This window comes from Accipiter gentilis, chromosome 29 (genome assembly GCF_929443795.1).
Source record: "Accipiter gentilis chromosome 29, bAccGen1.1, whole genome shotgun sequence".
In the NCBI taxonomy this organism is placed as follows: Eukaryota; Metazoa; Chordata; class Aves; order Accipitriformes; family Accipitridae; genus Astur; species Astur gentilis.
In genome coordinates this window covers 15,313,067-15,334,245 of record NC_064908.1, presented here as the reverse complement: position 1 = coordinate 15,334,245, position 21,179 = coordinate 15,313,067, and the positions used below count along the sequence as shown (strand labels likewise).

The following is a 21,179-nucleotide window of genomic DNA, read 5'->3' as shown; positions in this document are numbered from 1 at the left end:
TATACCCAATAAAGGAAAATCAACTTGTCTTGACTTTTTTTTTTTTTTCCACCACAGAGAACAGGCAAGCACGAGATCATGACTTACAGCAGCCTGGCATTGAATTGATCACTGTGGGAGAAGTCACATTATACGTTTACATTAAATACAAAAGCAGCTGAAGAAAAATAAGTTTATTCAGTTTTAGTAACTAGAGTTTCATTAGAAATTATGTTTCCACACAAACAGTTACAGTTGTTCTTGCAAAAGAAAGCACTGCAGCCTCAAAGGTACCTCCTAAAATAGCTCATTCAAGACAAACAATAAAACAGCATATTCAGTGCAAGCTGCAAAAGTGACCCAAGACTTCAAGTTCATGCCTTCAGCACAATTAAGGTATGATTCTTTTGTCCTATGTCCCCTTATCCCTCCAACATACAGCAAGAATTCTTGGACCATTTTATAGTGTGGATCTTTTTCTTTCACTCTCACCTCCCCTCAACTCTCATGTAACCCATTAAAAAATAAACTGCATGCACAGCAGCTTTCCAAGCCCTTAAATAAATTTCACAAGTGTTACATTAGCTTCAGCTAGAGAATAACTTTAAAAATGTAGTGTACACTATTTACTCACACTTCAGTTTTGAAGTCCAGAAGTAAGATTACAACAGAGACATCTTGCTCTGGTTTTTTTTTCAAGATACAGTAATCCACTTCTTCATCCTGGTAATATAAACAAAACATCTTTGAAGTGCCCTCCTGTTTATAAGAAATGGGACATGCTTCTCCTCAGGTAGAGGTTACTATTCTTAGCCTAGCAAGTTGTAAAACTGAATTATCCTTAACAATCTGCCCATGACTAAAGCGCCAAGCCCGCCCCCCCCCCCCCCTTTTTTTTTTTTTTTTTTTAATTTCTTCCAACTATTCCTGGAGTAAGGTAGCCTATGAGATGTCCCCAGCTTAGAAAAGTAAGTTCACATCTCTTACTCTTACCAGGTAAGTGGAGAACCCATCATTCCTTGTTCGATCCAAACTGAACCCCACCTATGAAATAATTGAGAAGAATCTGTCAAATTAAAACAGTTCAAGTTCCCCTAGTATCAGAAGCCAAACTACCACTAAAAGAATCAAAGATACTGCTCTCTAAATAAATTAACCTATGTTTAAGGCAGAATCCAGGTATTTTTCTCATTATCTAATTAGACAAAAAAATTATTCAGATATAATAAACCTGCTGCTTCAATCATATCCACCAAGAATAAAATGTATACTGATTCAAACCCAAACTAATCTAGAGTACCTTCTGTCCCTGAACCTTTTAACTTATTTCAGTATTTTTCCAGATGTTTTTGCTTGAAGAAAACATTTAATATTTTTAGCAATAAAGAGGTCTAACTGTGCCGAAGAGTAAGAACACAGGTCTGTTTTCCACCCTAGTATTTCAGTCTCTGTTAAAAATCACTAATATAATGTGCTATATAACACATAATTTTACGAGTCCTCTAAAAATAAGACAGTCACTGTTCTGGAAACCTACTGATATGATGATTACAAGATGCATTGCAATGCAACAGGACAACAATGTGAAAATCTCACATGAGAAGACTGCTTAGGAAACCTATGTTCAACATAGGTTATAGATGTGTACACTGAGTTCAGAAGAAGGTCCGATAAGTTAAAGTTTATCCTTAAAGCAGAATGGATAGTGCTCAAGGATAAATCTCACAATATACATATCCTCACAAACAGCTTGCAGTGGGGAGCAAAGCCAACAGCAACCAGTTAGGATCTCACATCTCAACCAAGTCAAGGCATCTAGTACAAGGGCAGTTTCACAGAAAGCTTAATATAGTCATTAGACTCAAAGTAACTTACTGACAAGCTATTCTTGTCATCAGAGTCCACAGGTGGCTTCAAAGAAAGGTTGCTGACATTGACTTTCATGAAACCATCCTTGAAGAATCCAAAGGTATTCAGGTGCACCTTCTGTCTCACATCATCCTGTAAGAAAGGAAAGTAAGTTTACAAATCACATACACAGTCATCTACAGCAGCAAAGGGAAGCAGGGGGACAGAGACTGACACTTAAGTATTCATGCAAAACACCTATCTGACCATACCAAGAGCAAATTTCTTTAGGATACCTTCAGATACAACCGATTATTTCACTGGAATCGACTCTTCCAATAACCTGAACAGCAAGAACTTTAAATAAATGTGTCCTTGCTAATTACGTGGCTATACTATTGAGAAATAAGCAAGAAAAAAGTTTGGAAGAAATTAAATACCTGGTATCACTAATTAAACAAAATATTGCTACCAAAAGAGACTGCAGACAAATCAAGACAACTATCATTTGAATGCTAGCTACTGTCATTGCAACGGACTGGAGGAATTAGTTGACTATAGCGATCTTACCTAACCGAGAGCTGGGTTTTGGCCAAGTGTTTAACAAGTACCACAGTGTATTGTTATCCCATCAGACCTTCTATGTTAGGCAGGGTCAATGTTTGGACAGTCAAACACCTAATACACTCTAAAAATATGTGTATGGTGTAGATGACAAAATTTCTTATGTAGTCCCATTCCTCCAAATGATTTTTAGCAAGGCCTTGTGTCTTATAAGTAGGATAAATACTGAAAACTGGATATGTGGGTTCAAACAGAATCACTTGGGTTAGTTTCTCTAACAGGAAAATTCAAATCCCATCCTCTGCTCCAAGTCTTAGTTGCAGAATAATTTACTTCCTCTCAGTCTGGCAAGGAAACTGTAGAAATTGATCCCTTTCCCTGCCTTGCTCAGTTGATAAAGGATCAACTACAGTGAACTTTCTTATTTTTTAGATAAGGAAGTCATGAAGGACCTCACATGAAAAGTGGCAACTGTGTGTAATCTTTACTACATCAGATGAGGAAAGGTCACACCCCTGTTACTTTGCATTCACAAGTCAATAAATAGGTATGCAGTTGGACCCTCAAACCTACTGGATCATTGATTGGAAGAAAAGCAGAAACAGACCAACAAAAGTTAAAAAGCAAGCTTAAAATGTGGTTTAAAGCACTTTTACAAGTTGTCACTATGAAGAAAATTGTTTCTTCTAGGAAAAGATAATCAGATTGCAGAATACTCTAAGTAGAGAAGTCAGCTGCTAAAGGCAAACAAACTGTTCTGGACAAGGTACTGGAAGATCAAGCTAAGAATTGTAGAAGTACAGCAAGTTCTCTCCCTTCCTTTACCCCAGTATTAATTTTGACATCTCTGCATAAAACATTTCTGACACATAAATATCACTCGCTGTAACAGCAGGACACTAATCCTGACACAGCTAACCTGTAATCTAGCTGTAATAAGATCGCCCTAATAGAATCAAGTTAACCTGGCAAATAACCAGATGGTTCCCTTAATGCTCAGAAGAGGAAAAGAAAAAAAAAGTTAGTGACACATGGCTCACAGCAGATGCCTTGTTCAACAGAGTATTATAGCTGTGCTGCCTTTGGGTTCTAGGTCCCTTAACGTGCTTGAAACAAGACCGCATTTGGTTCCTTTAACACTGCTTTCAATGTAATTTCCCAGTCAGAACAGCAGATTAATAGTAGCTCTTTACATAGCACATCATACATATTTAATCATATCTGGACAGATAAACATTTGTCTGGGTGATTGGGTAGAGGGGAGTATGAGGGGGGGATACAGTCTCATCTAGCCACAAGGTGTTTTGCACCTCGTAAACATGACCAGAGACAACTGCTTAATTCAGAGTACTTGCAAAAGCTATTCAGTTCAATTTAACTTTATTTACTCTGCCAGTTAACTAATATGCTCTCCACCAACAAAAGATAATTAATATACAACACACACACTTTCTTCCCTGGTTTTATCTCAGCTTTAAGTCCTTAGAGTTTACAGACTTAGTTCACAAATCCTTCAGCTTTACATGATCCCACATGCTCTGTCACCAGTTGCCACCAAGCAACAGCACACTCTCCAAGAGCATCTACTACTCCACATCTTGACAGCTTAAAGATCCTGGCTTATAATAATTGTCTCACCTCTGACAGGAGGTTTAACAGGTTGGAAGAATCCAGCTTTTATTTAAAATCACTCAACTGCTGACTTCAGAAATAATCAATTGTAAGTTTACAACAAAGGAGTGAACCCATACAAGTGAATACTTAAGCATCTAGGTTGTTAGCATACACATTATTTTAATTTACATAGGATGAATTTAACCATTAAGCCTGCCCCTTTGAGAAGAAATGGTCTGGGACTCATCACTAACAGGTTACAGTCAAACCAATACTGTAAGTTCTGAGCTTATTTCCATAAAAAATCTTCCACGTTCCTTTAGGATAAAAATTGATCCTGCAACATTTCAGTAAGATTACAGCAAGGTGGTATCCAAGATCCTGTAGCCCAGAACAGGCAGAAAAATATTCTTTAACATTTTACCCAAAATCTAATTGGTATCACACTATCAGTACAGTGAGAGTTTTGTCAGAGAGTGCTTACCCTTAGATGGAAGAAATTTTATTATTTGTGTGAGACTAATAGCAAGACTTATAAATTGTGTAAGACTAAATGAATTACTGTGAAAGGTATTTTCAACTTGTGCAACTGAAGCCTGAGACCCACCAACATTAAAAGGCCTCAAATACTTACAAACAACCACTTGAAAATAACATCTTCCAAATAATAATTTGACATGAAACTGCAATCTTGACAGTATCATAAAATAGGAGATGTCTTACTTCTCTTTTGGAAGCCAGATACTTGTAAAGATAACTCGCTTTAACCAAAAACTAACACCACAGCTACACAGTGTTCAGTTGGATGGTTCCTCCTGAAACAGGTATGTTTGGCTCTTCACTAGCATTAAACTTAGCTTCGTGCCTGACAAAGGCCTCATTTAGACCAACTTTCTCATCCTCTGAGACCGTTTGCCATTGCGTTGTGCAAAACATAAGGCTTCAATATTATAGCATTCAACTGTTAAGACAACAAAAATCTTTTTTTGGTCAAGAGAAACATTCCAACCAGCAGCTACTTCTGGAAGCCTCTGAAAATTGTTTCCATCAGTCTTCTATAAATCCAGTTTTCGTAGGTTGTTTCTGGTTTTGCTTTTTTTTTTTTTTTAAACATATCTCATTAAACTAGCGAAGCTGATAACAATCTCTAAGGAAGAGAGTCTCCTTTGACAAGGTTAGTCTAACAGCATCATTCAAACAAATCATTTTTCTAACTCAGAAGAAATAAATCATTTTGTATGCTTTTACAAAGATAAAAAGTTATTTTCAGAACAGGAAAACACTCAGACTGTGGCTTGCTTTTCTGACAACAAAAAAGCTTCACCTTTGCACGCTAATTACTAAGATACAAGAATGAGGCTATTCTAACTTAAGCAATAACAGCTTGTTTGAGGAAACCTAATATCTAACACTCACACAAAGTTGTGGCCTTTAGCTTGGCACAGTGTCAAAGCACGCTTACAAGCAAGGAGCCAATGGCAAGAACACTAGAAGGGAGATTTCATTGTGAAAGGGTACAGTTGTTGGAGCCTAATGTTTACACAAATGCTGTAAAGCAGTAGGTGAAGTAGAAAGGGAGAGACTGCACTCAACAATAAAGCTCATGTTTATACAGGTGACGGACAAAGGCATTAACGCACTTCTACCTTCCACAGTGCTTTGTAGGTCAGTGTTGCAACTCACACAAAATACCTACAAAATTAAAACCAATTAAACCCCACTTTGATCATAAAAATCAGCAAACAGTTTAGTAATTGATCCAGGCAGTTAAGAGACACCCTAATAGGAACTGGAAGCTGTAATGTTTGCTGCTGAGAACATTTGCTGGAGGCCAGTTTGAAAGTTTTCTATGTAAGGGAAAAATATCACCCCAGGAGAAATTCTTCCAGCACTCAACTGTTGGTCACAAATTCCTTAAAACAATAATGTAACCAGCACAAACCTCCTTGTTTATTGCTTCAGAGAAAAGTTTACTTTTCCTGAAGTAGAAGAATATTCATGTGGTCACACACTAGACAACTACATAGCCTGGAAAATTCCCTACGAATAAGTCACAAACATCCCCCTAGCATTCACTGTATCCCAAAGACTGAAGGGGAACTCCTGCAAAGTTACGGCACTCTCCTTCAACTGCTACAAGAACACAATGATGTTGGTCCTCGTGATATACCACTTCATTAACTTCTTCCAATGTTTCTACTGGCATGATGTCGACAACAAGAACAGAATTAACAACCTAACTCTAAAGATTTACAGAGTGCTTCATGAACTATATAGAAGTCCTTAAAAGGCATCACCCCAAACGCACAGTTCCTCTACCACATAACAACTGTACAACTTTTCATTTAAAACACAACAGACAGCGGCACTCTGGAGCTGCAGATCTTTGCCACGATCTGCAGCACTTCCCATCAACAACCCTGAATAACTAGTTTGTCTCAAATATAGTCACAGGAGGATACAACACTCTTTCAAAGCACAACCACAAGTCTACCAAACTGAAACAGAGAGATATCCGCATTGATATCTTTTTCTGCCTCTATGGTTTGCTTGATTAGCGCAAAGAAACTACACCTGGAAGACCAATAAAACAGCCACACAGCCTTTTAGAATCAGCAACCAGCGATCAGGACAGGAAGACTGCTGCGGAGTGCAGATTAAAAGCAAAAGCAACCCCAACCCCCCTTCGGAAGCCTCCCGCCAGCTCACGTTCAGCCCTCTCTTATCACACACAGCTTTGTCCCTTGCCTTTAACAGGACGTGAAACATTTGCACCTTCAAAGTGCTACAGTTCTGAGGCCCCTTTCACACGGTTTCCCCACGACTAACAAACAGACGGCCAAAACCGCAGGGATGGGGATTAAAGGGATGCGTGAGGAGGGAGAATAACAGGAAAAGCAGAACACAGCAGGGCCCGGGCAGGCTGAGGCGCAGGGGGAGAGCCCAGAGAGAAACGAAGAGGGCGAAGGGCCAGGGGTAGGCAGCGGGACGAAGCCGGAGGCGAGGAGACGAGAGCCCCGGCCGTGGGAGGCGGGCAGGGCCAGGCCGGCCCTGACGCTCCCCACAGACAACCCGGAGGGGGCCCAGCGCGGCCGGGAGCCGAGCCAGCAGGGACGGGGGCGGCGCAGACCTTACTTTGAGGGTGAGATGATGGACGCGGGCGCCGGCCGGGCCCGCCCAAAGCAACACCAGCCCCAGCACGACCGCGGCCCGCACCAGCGCAGCCCCAGGGCCGCGGGCCGCCATGTTTATTCCAGCATCAGCATCCCCTTCCCGCGCCACTTCCGGGGTCAAGGGGCGGGGGGGGGCACGTGACCGGGGCGGGGCTCCCCCTCACTTCTGTCACCGCCGGGTCTCCCCTGTCACAGACGCTCGTCTCCTGTCACCGGGGTTTGTGCCCTGCCACCGGGGTTTTGTAGCTTCCCAGCCCTTTTCTCTCCCTCTAGGGCCTTTCCGGGCTCCGCCGGGCTGCCCCCCAGCCTGGAGGCTGCCGCCCACGGTGCCCACTGGGGTGGCCCCGGCCCCTCAGTGAGGGCCATGAGAGTGGTCGGGGCCCTGTGGTGGGCTCCCTCCTCGCTGGTGGCCCTCGCTGCTCTCACAGGGAGACAGTGGCCAAAGGGAACCCCCTGAGCCTCGCCCAGACCAGTCTTTGTGGCGGTGCTTAGCGAGGCCCTGGTTTGGGGTGAGGTGACACAGAGCTGCTCTTTCCGCCTTAGCTCTCAGCCATGCAGCATAGTTCATGGGGACATTTGGGGTTGTTACTTCCAGCTCAGCCAGGGATCGGCCGACAAGTTTCAGCTTCTTCCTGAGAGCTATGGTGAGAGCAGATGTCTGAGCATCAGGTAGCCCAAACAACTGAAAAACTGCCTTTCTGCTTAAAGCTGGGTTTAGAGAATTAATTTTAAATACCACCAAAAAATATGTAACAAAACAAGGGGCCTTCTGCTTCGTTACTGAAATGGTGTTGAAGCTATTGAACTATTTGGTAGCTGTAGTCCCACTTAAAGATGAAAGTGACAAGCAGATTGGGCCTGGCTTCTGTTACTTCTCTGTTGCTCAAACCGAGTAACCCAAGAGCAAACTAAACATGAATAGCAGCAATTAAAATGGCTTTTAGGCTAACATTGCTAAAAAAAAATTTGAAAGGCTACACACTGTGTCTTCCTTATGGGAAGCCATCAATATAAGTAAATGTAATTCTTGAACGGGGAGTCCTGCGCTGTCAGCTCTTGTAACTCAAACATTCTGACTTTCAGTGTATAGAGTAATAGCTGTGCAAGTTTCCTCATCTAGAGCCAGATAAACAACTGGATGGAACAGGCAAGTAGTAAAATGCAAGTAAGGGTGAATAGGCGGAGAAAAATCAATAGTCTTAACCTTTATATTAGCAAGATTATGTAGAATGTCCCATCTTTGTACAGAGGTGATTCAGATGTTACTGTATGTTACCTCTTAACAGTTTCCTTTCCCCCTTTTATTCTGTAGTCTTAGGTAATAAACACAGAAATCTCACTATCAGCCAAAGAAACCTAGGCTGGTACCAGAAAATATCTGGAAGCATAAAAAAAATAAATATCAGTCTGTTTTCCTAGCAGGATTGTCTCTGGGCAGTAACTTGCACGTGCCGCTAGATGTCCTGTCAGCATCAGGCCTTGTAGTGCACGTAGCTACTTCACCCCACAGATTGTAAGAAGCCTAAGTAACTACAAACATCAGATAATTTATTCTGAAAAGATAACTCTGATCCAGATATTTTCTTGGAATTGATATTTTTAATGTAATTACTATCATTCTTGCGCATAAACCATGTGGGAAACCTAGAGACTTCTGACTCCTAGGAAATAGTTGCCTGCAAGCACAGCTGCAGCAGAGGCTTTCAGGTCTTGCTCCACCTACCAAGTGTCAGGCACACTTTGACTACTTCAGTGGTCCAATAGCAGGAGGCTTTCCCCTATAATTCTGGGGTTTGGTTCATCTGAAGAGCCTCTATTAGGCTAAAGATGATTCCTCATAGCAATCGGGGATTTCTATGCCACAGATTAAAAACTGTCTGAAGATTTTTTTTTCATGTAACTCTTCACCAACTATTAGGATATTGTAGTAACTGTAAGTTTCCCACTTACCTAGACTAAATAATCTCAATGTTCAAACTTGTAACACGTTTACTTTGGCTATGCATTTTCTAAGAACTTGCATGTTAAAAGATGTCTATACTTAAATTTACATACCTATCAATATGCAAACTGGCTGCTGTCTGTAATGAATACGCTGCAACAGCAACTCTCATAGTTACATTGATATGTTTTACTGTAGCTTCCAGACAAGATTTGCCTTGCTCTAAATGTGCTGTTCCTAGCAAGTACAGTTATTCTCAGCTGTGGTTAGACATATTTAGCCTGGATATCTTTTTCCTTTACTTCTTCATTGTACCAAAACATTTAATTAGAAACCTTCACAGATTTTTTTTTTTTTTTTTTAAAGCATATCATGGGCAACTATTGAGATTGGTTAGAGGGTATCAGCAGTGTCTGAAAAATCTTGGCATAGGGACAGCCTACAGGTACACCTCTGTATAGAGTGAAGCCGATTGTCAGTTTGTTAACATACTCCCTGAGCAGAGGTATGGGCATGTCATAGAGTAGCAAGGGCTAGCTGTTCCCGAGGGACACAGAGTTGGGAGATGAGCACAATAACACAGACAACAGGGCAGGAGCCTCACCATTCAGGGTCCAGTCCTGCAGTTCCCAAGCAAGGTGAGCAGAGCAGGCCCAGGGAGGGCAACTGGGAGCAGCCAAAAGTCCAGGTCATCAGGTGAGCTTGTAGCAACGAGGCAGGGGCAAGGCTGAGTTACGAAGTCAATCTGCAGTTCAGGTGACGGTAACCAAGGTCAGACACAGTCTAGCGATGACCGGACAGGTCCACAGGGATAAAGCAGGTCTGAGATAAGGCCAGATATGAGCCAGGCTTTACATCAACAGGCTCTATAGCCAGCCATAGCTGCACCTAAACTAGAGACCCGTACCCCCAACACCACTCAAAGAGAGACTGAGTCCTCAGGCCGAAGCTTAAATGGGGCTCCTGGGTCCAGGGGCAGAGAGTGTGGGTGGAGGCCACAGGTGAGGTTGGCTGGGGCCATTAAAGTTTATCAGGTCTTAATCAGGTCTTAATTAGGCCCCTCTGGGCCCTGATAGGACATTTAAAGAGAACCAAGGTCCCCTGCTGTGCGTCTGAATGATCTGCGTAGTGTTGTAATAGCAGAGAGGAAACAGCTGTGATGGCCTTAGGGAAAGGTGTGTCCTCTTCCTTTCCTGATGCTGTTTCAGTCCCAGTATATGAGAAGTTACAAGCAATATCTATGTTCCTTGTCTTGGATGTGGATGATCTGGGTAGAATTATAAAAATAAAAGGGAAGCAGCTGCAAGGGTGATAACTCCATGGGGGAAAGGTGGGTCCTCTTCCTCTTGTATGCTGGAAGCTAGAAATGCTTGTGTGTGTTCTGAAAGTAGTGATTTTTCTTGCTTTGCATGAGTAAACAAACCCAGAGAAAAGAGTTTAGATTGAACGGTAGTTTAGGGATTTATTTTATCTTCTTTAAATACCTTCTGAATCATTCAGCAGCTAATCTGGCTGTTTTCAAGTGGGACTGGGGTTTCCTAAACAAAGTCCTGGCCTTCTAAAAAGGGAATTGCTTCTACTTGGGCTTAGGATCTACCTCTGGGAGTGTTTTGAATCATAACAACAGAAGAGGTAAACACACAGAATTTACAGGAATAGACCCATATCTAGATAACAGATCTGCATGGTCTTGTTCTCAGTGTGGCTGAGGGAAAACTCCCACCAGCTTCTGTGTTGCTCAGGTTTGGATTGTGCAAATTAAGTAAAGAAGTGCTAGATAATGTAATTTCTAAGTGTCATTTTGAATTATTCTTTTGAGGCTGGGACCTACTGAGCTTTCCAGCATCGTGCTTCAGCATAAAGGGCTCTTAATGCTCCCATCATTGTTAATTACGTTAGTAATTAGGGACAACCAAGCTGCAGGCCCTGCTATTTTGGGCACCGTGCAACTGAAAGTAGTAAGGTAAGCGGCAGGCCCTGTCTTGGAGAGTTTTAAGGTAAATAATAAAGACAATCAAAGACAGGAAACAGTACTCTTCCAGAAATACATGGAATTAATTTTATTTAGTGTTTGTCTTGAACCTCTGTCCACACAAATTTTAATAACTTTTCATAGCTTTTGGCATGGTTGATTCTAACGTACCATCATAATACAAAACTTGCATTTCTGGCCTTTATCTTTCTGGAACTGGTTAAGCATTTCTATCTTTCAGTGTGGACAGGTTTCCCTGCCCATGCTGGTGTAACAGGTTTGCCGTGTTCCCCTCCCAGCTCTTTGTGCAAAAGGAAATTCCACAGCAAATTTACCTCAGATGATACTAGTGCTGCGTTCTGTTTGGTCTCCGTACATACTTTTTACTCAAGTATTTATGGATTAAGCTCTCGAAAAGTTGTGATGCAACTGTGTTGTCTGGTTTTGCAACATGTTCTGGATGGACTTAGGTCTAAGGACAGTGGGCTTTCGTGCCCCTTCCCTGAGAGTCTGTGGAAGTACAGGCCCTTGGAAGATTGTGGTTGTGCTTTAGGCAGCATGGCTGGCTCAGATATTTAAATATGTTGGCAGTAGCAGGAAGAAATACTCTAAATTGAGTTGAACAGCGTGTCTCTTAGTTGTTTTAAGTCAGTCCTTAAAAGTAATAACTTCTAATGATGAACAAAAGCGTTGCCTGTTCTCTGTCTCTCTTCAAAGACAGCTGTGTGAGGAGCAGCATTCTACTCTTATGTTCAAATCAATGGAACTAGGATAAAAATAAAAGCAATTCAGTTATTAACATAACACTTGTCTTCATTGTTGTTCTAAATGTTGGAATTGCTTAACAAGTTATTCTTTTCTTGTCCTTTCTCATGTAGGGTTATAGCCAAATGTCAATGAAAGAAGCGCATTAATCTAAAGGAGGTAAGCAGCTGGCCAATTTTTTTATCTTCTGACATCAAAAGGATCCACACTATCTATAAGCAGATACCTTTTTCCTCAGGTGAATGAATATGCCTCCCTTCCCCCCCCCAATGTAAATCTTTCATGAACAGATGCAGGAGTGAATATAAAACTTCAGTCCAAAGCTCTCTTCGCATTTCTTGTAGCTGAAAAACAGATACGTAAAATCAGATTAAGTGACACAGCTCAAATAAATGCTGTTACAGAGGACAGTGAGCACAAAATAAATCTTATTTCTCTGGCAAGGAAATGAGCCATTTTCTGCAAGGCCTGCGTAATTGCTACAATAACCTACATTTATGCAAAGGCAGATAAATTGGTTATTTTTCTGCTTACTTGTTGAGCGTGTTGGTGGCAGATGGTGGACTTAATATTCCTGGATTTGGGTTATTTTGGGGGTATGCGTGTGTGTGCGTATATATATATATATTGTTTTGGGGCAGCCGAGTTTGACGAAGTCATCAGCCCTTGCTGTCGGTTTTAAGGGTGTGGGTCTCCTTCTCTAGGGTGGTTGCCCTTCTTCCAAAAGGCCAAAACAGGAACCTTTGCTTAAAAAATAAAGCCTCACCTCGCAGGGGGACAGGGCGGTAAGAAATGGGGTACGGACACCTGAAGGAGGGCGGGCGGGAATCACCGCCAGCGCTGCCCTCCGGGCGGGGAGCGCCCACTTCACCCAGCCGGGTGTAGCCGCCGGGCCGCTCCGCACCTCAAAGCGGGGGGGGTGGGGGTGGGGGGGGCTGAGAGCTGCCCGCCGAACCGCTCTCCCGTGCGGGGACCGGGCCGAGGGGGCGATCCGGGCCGGTGGGCGCTGCCAACGGCGACCGGTGCCGCGCTGACTGGAGACCGCGCCTGCGCAGTGCCGGCCTCGCCCCCCCCTCTCCGCCGCCGCGGACCGCGCCTGCGCAGTGCGCCGGAGCTGTCAATCCGCCCCCCCCCCCCCCCCCCGCCCCGCTCCGCCACCGCCTCCCCGCGCGGCGCCGCTCGGGCCATTTTGCGGCGCGATGAGGCGGGAGCGGCGGTGAGCAGCGCTCGTCCCCCGTCCCGCTCCTCTCCACACCCCCCTTCCCCTCTTCGTCCCGCTGGGTCTCGGTCCCTCCGTGTCTGCGGGGAGCGAAGGTGGAAGGCGACCCAACCAAGGGGACAGAGAGACCTCGAGCGCCCACCCCGCCCGCCCCTCAGCGCCGGCCCTCGGCGGCGCGGCGGAGCCATGAGCTGGGGCACGGAGCTGTGGGTGAGTGAGTGAGTGAGTGAGTGAGGGGGGGGACGGGACGGGACGAGGGGAGGGAGCGGGGCCGCCGTTGCGGCGGTTATCGGGGAGCGCCGCGCCCGCCCCGTGTCATAACGGTCCGTGCGGAGGGGCCGGTGTGGGCCGGCCGGGGGTGCTCCCTGCGGGGGAAGGGGGGTTTCCCCCTTTCTAGAAACTTTTACGTGTAACCTCCGCGGGGAAATGCCAGCAGTTTTATTTATTTTCCTTCAGTAAAATAAAAAAAAAAACCGCTCAACAGCACGGGGGAAAAAAAAAAAAAAAGAAAAAGCGACGGCGGTTTTAGAGCGGAGGGAGGCTTTCAGGCAAAGGCTGGGGTGGGTTTTGTGTGTGGCTTCTGCGAGAGGCTGGAGGAGAGGCTCCGAGGTGGATTGATATACAAGGGGGTCCAATTTCAGGAGAGGGAGCTGCAGGGAAGAAAAGCCAGATGATAAAATTTCCTTTCGCTGTTGTTAAGGGGTTTCTCTCCACACTTGTTTTGAAGGACGGAGGTCTTTACTGGTAGAGTTTTTTGTCGTGTGTAAATAACTACGTTTTAATGGTGGGGAGGGTTTCAATGTGTAAAGCTCCTTGATTGTTTTTGAAGTGAACCTGGAAAGTATAAATGCGTTTGGTTTACGGTGGAACATTACTGGAAAATACCAAACTGTTAAAAGGAATGAAAAGTGGATAATAGCGATTTGAAATGGTCCCTTGCTAATCTGGGAAAATAAGGGTAGGCAGATAAAAGAAGTCTTGAAAGGCAAAAGAGATATACATATTCAATCACAAAGAGGACATGATGCAGCCATGTTTGGCAGCGTGATGGTGGAGCATGGAGCAAAACCTGTTATTGAGGGCTTGTAATAGTGGACAGGAGGCTGTGCAAGCGGTTGTTAATTTAATGGAGGGACATTAAAAATCTTTGGACAAATCTGTGCTCGGGAAGGGGGGAGGAGGAAAACGAAGGTAGTGTTTTGAATGGAGAAGTCAAGAATGAGTGGCAGAGGGTCATCTGGATTGCAAAGCGCTGCAGGATTTTGCTCCTGTATGGATATGTGTTTGGCTAGTAACTAGTGTGAGCTAAGATGTAAACGTATCTAAGCTTTTACACTGTCTCTGTGTAGAAATGGTTATTTTAGATGTGCTAATTGCTGTCCTTTCTGGATGCATTACTGGCCTATTCTGGCAGTTAAATAAGCATCCCGTTTTGCTGTGACATTGTAGTCACGTTATAGCTAGATCTGGTTAGAACTAGACAGTAAATTAGGGAGCAAATGCTTACTGAGAGGTTATTGTGGTATGTTTGTATATTCCAGAGAAAGAAAGGTGATATATACGGATGAAATATTGTAGTGATGTTATATCGATTCATCAGTATATGAACAGCTCTGCTGCATGGGAATGTTTCTGGGAAAATCTGCAGTTGTCATCTTTTTCTGCATCTTGGATGCTTTGGGGGGAGATGAAATAGTTTGAGTGGGATTAAAGTAAGAGTCAATATGACAATTATGAAACAGGAAAATCTGAATTCTCAAGATGGACCTAGTTATTTTTGCATTCTTAAAAGTGTGCAAGCGATACTGAGTTGTTTCTGTGCAAGAACAGCGGTAGTAGTATAGTGCTTATAAATAGTTGTTTCTTTTTTATGTAACCTTTACAGGTGTGTGTGCAGTCATATATTTGTCTTTGTAATAGCTACAAACTGCTTTTGTAACATTTTTTTTTTTCCCCTGAAAATTTTGTTGGTAAAATTATTGTCTTTGAGAAATGTGGCAGGTTGCTGAGGAAGAGGGTTGCACCAACAGATTAAATTATTCTAGACGCAAAATTGGCAGGAGTTGCTTTATTTTAAATTGGGCAGAGCTTTGAAAACACATTGGTTTCTAGCGCTCTGACTATTTAGGGCAAAACACTGATTTCCCTCTCCATGTTCTCGCTTTTACTGGGCAAGGAGACCACGCAAGCAACCTGTATTTAATATATGCTACCTCCTCTTGTTGATCATGGCATGATTTTTATTAAACAAAATTAAATTTCCATTTACCTTAGAAATCAGTATTTGTTTTAAGTAGTCAGGAAATGTCTATTTAGGAACAGGTGTTGTAAGCAACAAATGCCTGTTTTACAATGTGACTGGTATATGATTTGATGCAACCATTTGATGGACTGAAAGTTGAGGTAGTAACAAGTATTTCCAACTGTCATTTAGAAATTTGAAATTTGCTACAAAGATTAGCGTTGTTTGATCAGGCTTGACTTGCACCCTGTATCTCTGATGTGCTGATCTACCAGACTGGATGTGTATTCATGATTCACCCCTTTAAATGTAGCAAAGGAGAAGTAAAATTGAGCTTGCTCTTTAGAGCATGTAGAATGTTAATGAGCATGGATTTATGTAGAATTTCTGTTCGTTCCTGGAAAAAGAAGAAGCTGGTTGCAGAAAGCCTCATACTTCAGAAGCAATAAAATCCCTTCGGCAACATAGAAGTTATTCCCAAGGCAGACTTTTAGCCTTGTGCTGTGATGTGTGTTCTGTGCCTCTGGCTTGCAAATCCTATTGCAGAGTTCCTATTGATATTTCACTTGAATCTAGACTTCCAAGTTTCATCTTAAGATTGGCCCTGTGAGTGTAAATGGACCCATAACCAGCAGAATTATTAGAGGTACTAAATGCAGCATTTGTATCGTGTATGAGGCTAAATGCTTGGGATAACGAGATCATCTGGGGCTTCCAAGCAATCCAGTGTTACAGAGCAAAACCTGAAGGTCTCATGTAACTGTCTGTGAGTTTCCTGTGTGTAAGCACACTGTACAGGGCAGCAGTGGCTGCTTTGTGGTTTGTCAATCTTCCCAACCTCTGCAGAAGTCTTTCTGCCTGTTATACTTGAAACATTCAGGAGCTAGAGGAAGAAGTGGTGGGTGAAGGACAAATGACAGTTGTGGGACCGAACCATTTTGTTTTTTCACCCTGGTTCAAGAGTAGCATTAAGGGCTAACAGGTAGGAGAGTATAGCAGATACTTATTTCATGTCTGATTCTTGAAATTGGCAATGTTTTCTAAATACTTAGCTGATGTAAGTGGTAAGTGAAAGATTATGTGTACTGATGTACAGACCCAACTTGTACCTTCAGTCAACTATGCTTTGGGGACAATAGGCTGTAAAAACATGCTTGGATCTCTTTCACCCTTTTCCTCTCTTGGGTAATGGGGAAGAACACAGAGCATGGCACATACAGTTATTCTGAAGGGTGTTTTAGCTAGTAAAATGCTAGTGTGTGCTACACTTCCCACCAGTGTCCTTTTGTGTGGTATGAAGCCCTCAAAGCAAGTGGTGGGAATTACATAGCAAACTGAGCTAAAACTAACCTCAGTACTTTGGTCTTTGTCTTTTGAGTGGAAAAAGCTGTGGCTGCATGATTGGCATATTGAAGGGAATGAACTTTCTTGATGATGAGTTTTAGGTACAGTATGTAGTTTGGGGGAGCTACGTGCAAATTTGTGGTTAAGTGGTCCAGGAAAAACTCTGTCTATTCAGAACACTGTCACACAGCATGGCAAGTGCAAGTGGTAAAGTGATTAAATGTGGGAAGATTAATGTCTTTGTTATGAATGTTTCAGAGGTGCCGATGCTGTGGGTTTGTTGTTAGGCTTTTTTCCACATTCAATGTCAAGTTTAAAAAAAGTCTGGGGAGGAAGGTGATTTAATCAAATTTTTCTTTCACCTTTGTGAAAAGCTGTGTGTCTGCTAACAGCTGTCACTGTTATTTCAACCCGTGAGAAGGTGAATATTCTGTATTTGTGAAGGACTTTAATTTGCTGTCCTTATGCAAGGGGCTCTGTTGGCTAACTCCTCATGTGACAGATACTTTGTCGGCTGTGCCTTTTGTTTGTAGAGTGTTCCAGTATGCTTTAGTAAGGAAAAAATAAAATTTGTGGATATAGTTATTTTTGCCTTATAAAGTTCATTCCACTTATAAATGTGAATTGTCTCTAAACTTTCTATGGTTTAGAAAATTGTTGTTTTCAGTAACAGTTATTTCTTAATTCACAGTATTAAAACAAGTGGAATTCTTGTAGACCATGTTCCTCTTAACTATGTCCTCATTGTCAGATGATAAAACATAGGTGCGACTCTGAGAAGGTGAAGGCCCCACTTGCGATCCGTAACTGATAGTTTCTTCTTTCAGTACTGGTGTCTCTATTTCATCAGCAAAATTTATGTTTAAACAGCTGTAATCTTGCATTTCTTAAATTTGCTTGAATGCAGTATTGTTCTTCAATAGTATTTATAATGTATGGGTGTTCCATACAGTGATGACTCACATTCAGAAACTGTCTGGAGTACCTAGGCGCTTTTGACCTTGGTGGCATTACATAGTGGTGTTATCTGGGCACAGTAGTCAAATGTGATCTTAAATGAAGGCTCTGTTCTTGTCAGCTTGTGCCCTGTAAGAGGATCTGCAGAGCTGGATCTAGGTTTGATGTATTGATTCTTGTCTTAAGCCAACATCTCGTTTTATTGTATGCACCACTATAGTTGATTGCATACGATAGAAATCTGTGTGTGTGTGTGCGCGCGCGCACGCTAGTTTCTGATGGGACAAGGTCACAGATTAGAAGTATTTAGTCTTGCATGCTAAATCACAAGTTAACTCTGACTATGAACTGAGTTTCCATTATATAAGGTAATGGGCCTAGCCTTCAAAGGTGGGTGGATGAATTGTTTGCAGCTTCAAAAGTCATCTTTTGTAGTGATAGCAAATGCTCTTCTGAAAAGTGTGTTTTATTGTAAATTTGCTGTGAATTGTTGCAACTTACTTGGCATTGTTCAGACAACTCCCAGAGGCAGAGCTGTGTATCCCTGACCCCTTCATATTTAGTAGAATCTTAGTTTCTATTTAGTAACATGTTAAAACTTATGTATATTTCAAAGAGGCTGGAATTTTACCCACAAAAATATACTCAGAGTAAGGCACCCTGAAATGAAATACAGCAAGAGGTTGGGGAAAAAAAAAAAAAGCTGAGGTGAGGAATAAATGCATCTTGTATGTAATTTTGGCTTGGTTATTCTAAGACTCTTAGTAAAAGTTGTATACAGAGTGCTGGAGATGGGCACTTCAAAGCAAAATACACTTTTCATTAGCTAAGTATTCTGCATAGTTATTTGGACAATTTTGAGGTAGCAAAATTGTCCAACATTAATATCTCTTTATTTCACAGTGGATCGCTCAGTGTTTTAAGTGGTCAGCATGCATATGCAGATTACTGAGTGAGAAATTGTTTATAGAAGTTGAATCATTACACAGTATCTTAATTCTGCAGCATGCACCTTTGTGCATTTGCCCAGCACAGGATGGTATTTCAGGCTGCTGCAGCCTTTATGTGCGTTTTAAAATTGGTGCTAGCATAATCCTTTTCATTAGCTTAAAAGTAGATGATTTTTAAACTTTAAGATGATGTGCTGTGTGGGAGCTCCCCTGCTGCTCGTGGAAGCTGGTTGGTAGGAGAATGGGGTTATGTGCGAGGTCCCTGTGTACACCCCTTGGTACTTCCAGGCACTAGGAGTAGAAAGTCTCCCTTCTAGTACCCGAAGGAGTTGCTGGGTCTTTAATGTATGAATGTCTGAGTAATTTCGTTTACAATTCTGCTTTGCTTTAAGAAAGAGGATTTCGGCAATATTGTCACCAACCTATTCTTTCTTGTATTTCCTACCTATTCATTAAAGAATGGGGGATTTACGGTCTTTCAGCGTGAGTCAAGTGTGCAGAATATCTTTTTCCTTTCAGTCAGACTCTTCCCATTTGTATTGTGGCTGCTCAAGATCCCCTGCTTTCTTGAACCATATGGGAAGGCAGTCAAACATGAAACGATGTTTTTCTGGACTCTTTGCAGCTCATTAGTGTTACTCATGTTGTGAAACATTCTTTTAAAGCAGAATTTCAAAAGCTGTACTCCACATGAAGAGTAGGAGCCACTGCTGCACTGTAACTTAATAACATGCTTTACCTTGTTGCCTTTTTTGATTGCTGGAAAGGTAACCTGCTAATGAATTTTTGGAAATTCACTTTCATCCTGTTTGAAATAATGCTTCTGAGATTGGTTGTACATTGAATCCAATCCAGCAGTCAAAATGCAATGCTCTGTTGAGTTTCCTTAGTTTTCATATAAATATTATTTTAAAATAACTTCCCCCTTCAATATAATTGTGTACTTTCCAGATGAAACTTCTCTTCCTCCTTCCACCCCTAGAAATTCTGCTTTTCTATTTAACTTTTTTTTTTAACAATAAGCTGGCTAAATAGGTGAGAGGAAAAACAGTATTGTCCCTTGGCATATCACAGTCTTCTCACTTCTTTCCAATCAATGGCTTTGGCTCTATAATGCAAAATGGGAAAAATTGCTGTATATGTTGTATGTATGCACATAGGTATGTACAGGATATGATGGTTTTAGTCTTTCTTCTCAAGCAGGTGTGGTAGGGGTGATTTGGATCCCTTTGGAATTTTTTACATGATTTCTTCGTCTCCATCTTGTCTGGATAACCTTATTAACCTGGTCAATTATTTCTTTTGGCTCAGTTTATTAAGAATGGTTTGTTGGCATTATTAAATAAAATGTTTCTTTTTGCATCTAAAAATGGAAAAAACTGTAGATGGGGTTTCTGTATTACTTACAGCACAGAGCAGCAGAGTTGAAGTGCAAGAATGAAATGTTGATTGCCCCGGTGTTCATTGCCAGTCGCTGAAGCAGACATGCATGTTGTAAAGCATGTAAAGAAGCAGTTCTGTTGCAATGTTGTCCTTAATTTATTTGGTATAGAGTCAATCTAATTGGAAAAACAACCAAAAGAACAACAGCAATCCCCCAGATGCCCTCAGAAACGTAGTAAAGTAATAAAACTTGAAATGGAGTCTCTTGGGAATTAATGCCTAGTTTAGAAAGATGGTCCCCAGTTAGCTACCAAGTCATCCAGATAGTCCTTAATCCTGAAGAAATGCCATAGTGGATTATCATTCTTCTTGTTGTAGCTGAAATAACATAGGTTTCTTATGTTAAATATGTGTCACTTGGCTGTTTCTTGTTCAACATTTTTCAAGTGCTGCTTGGTACCCCAAAAGGTTTTAAAGCAAATCATTGAATTTCACCATTTTAGTGAGGCTGGTATCAGTGCTTCTAGTAGCATTTATGTATCTGAAGAGGAAGGGTAGTTTGTGATGTTTAGACTTACTCCTCTGTGAACAGCAGGTACAATTTATCTCAAATCATTTTATAGTTCAAAAAATTTACTTTCATTGAACTGAGTCTATGGATATGCAGATAAAGTCGTACTGCCTGTGTGACAGGAGAATGATCATCTTGCAGAGACACTGAGAATACTGCTTTTTACTAACTGGACTCCTGGAGTCAATTCAGCTGAGCTCTGAATAACTAATAAATTGGTTATTGGGTGCCTTGGACAATTTTCTCTGTCACAGCCTATACTGTAGACTGAGCTGGTAACCTTCATAATAAGAAGAGCTATTTAACACTTTCTGTTGAAGTCATCTATTTGCTGCTGCTTAATTTCTTTTTTTCCAAGTTAGTGTGCTCTGACTGCAGTTTTCTTTTTTCTGCACCTGCCTCACATTTTTTGTATTTCAGTTTAGTCAGGATTATTCAGTTGTTACCAGGGCTAGTATCTTGCACATATTAAACGTGATGCTTCTTAGGTTTTGGAAAGCTGTAGTGCTCTCATTCATTGGAACAAGGTTTTGAAATTTGGCAGACAATAGCTGTTGAACAGGGATATGCCTTCTGCTGTTCTTGAGAAAATCTGCCCAAATTAGGCAAACTTGTAAGTCTTTGGAAAAATACTGCTTTACAAGTACTCAGTGAAG

General features: G+C 41.9%; 2 protein-coding genes across 22 annotated transcripts in view; one reads left to right on the top strand and one right to left on the bottom strand.

The window, feature by feature from the left end:
• The window catches only part of GPR107 (G protein-coupled receptor 107), a 45,380-nt gene extending 38,105 nt beyond the window's left edge, over positions 1–7,275 (bottom strand). For both annotated transcript variants that reach the window (XR_007509892.1, XM_049831813.1), the window contains exons 1-4: positions 7,141–7,275; positions 1,855–1,980; positions 973–1,023; positions 614–702 (exon numbers count right to left, since the gene is read on the bottom strand). Coding sequence is in view for 1 of the 2 variants with exons in the window: in XM_049831813.1 (XP_049687770.1) it covers positions 614–702; positions 973–1,023; positions 1,855–1,980; positions 7,141–7,251 (377 nt within the window). In the remaining variant the exon portion in view is untranslated. The remainder of the gene's footprint in view (positions 1–613; positions 703–972; positions 1,024–1,854; positions 1,981–7,140) is intronic.
• Positions 7,276–13,003: 5,728 nt separating this feature from the next.
• The window catches only part of FNBP1 (formin binding protein 1), a 103,928-nt gene continuing 95,752 nt past the window's right edge, over positions 13,004–21,179 (top strand). For all 20 annotated transcript variants that reach the window (XM_049833081.1, XM_049833098.1, XM_049833097.1 and 17 more), the window contains exon 1: positions 13,004–13,286. In XM_049833081.1, the coding sequence (XP_049689038.1) occupies positions 13,263–13,286 (24 nt within the window). In that variant the 5' untranslated portion in view covers positions 13,004–13,262. The remainder of the gene's footprint in view (positions 13,287–21,179) is intronic.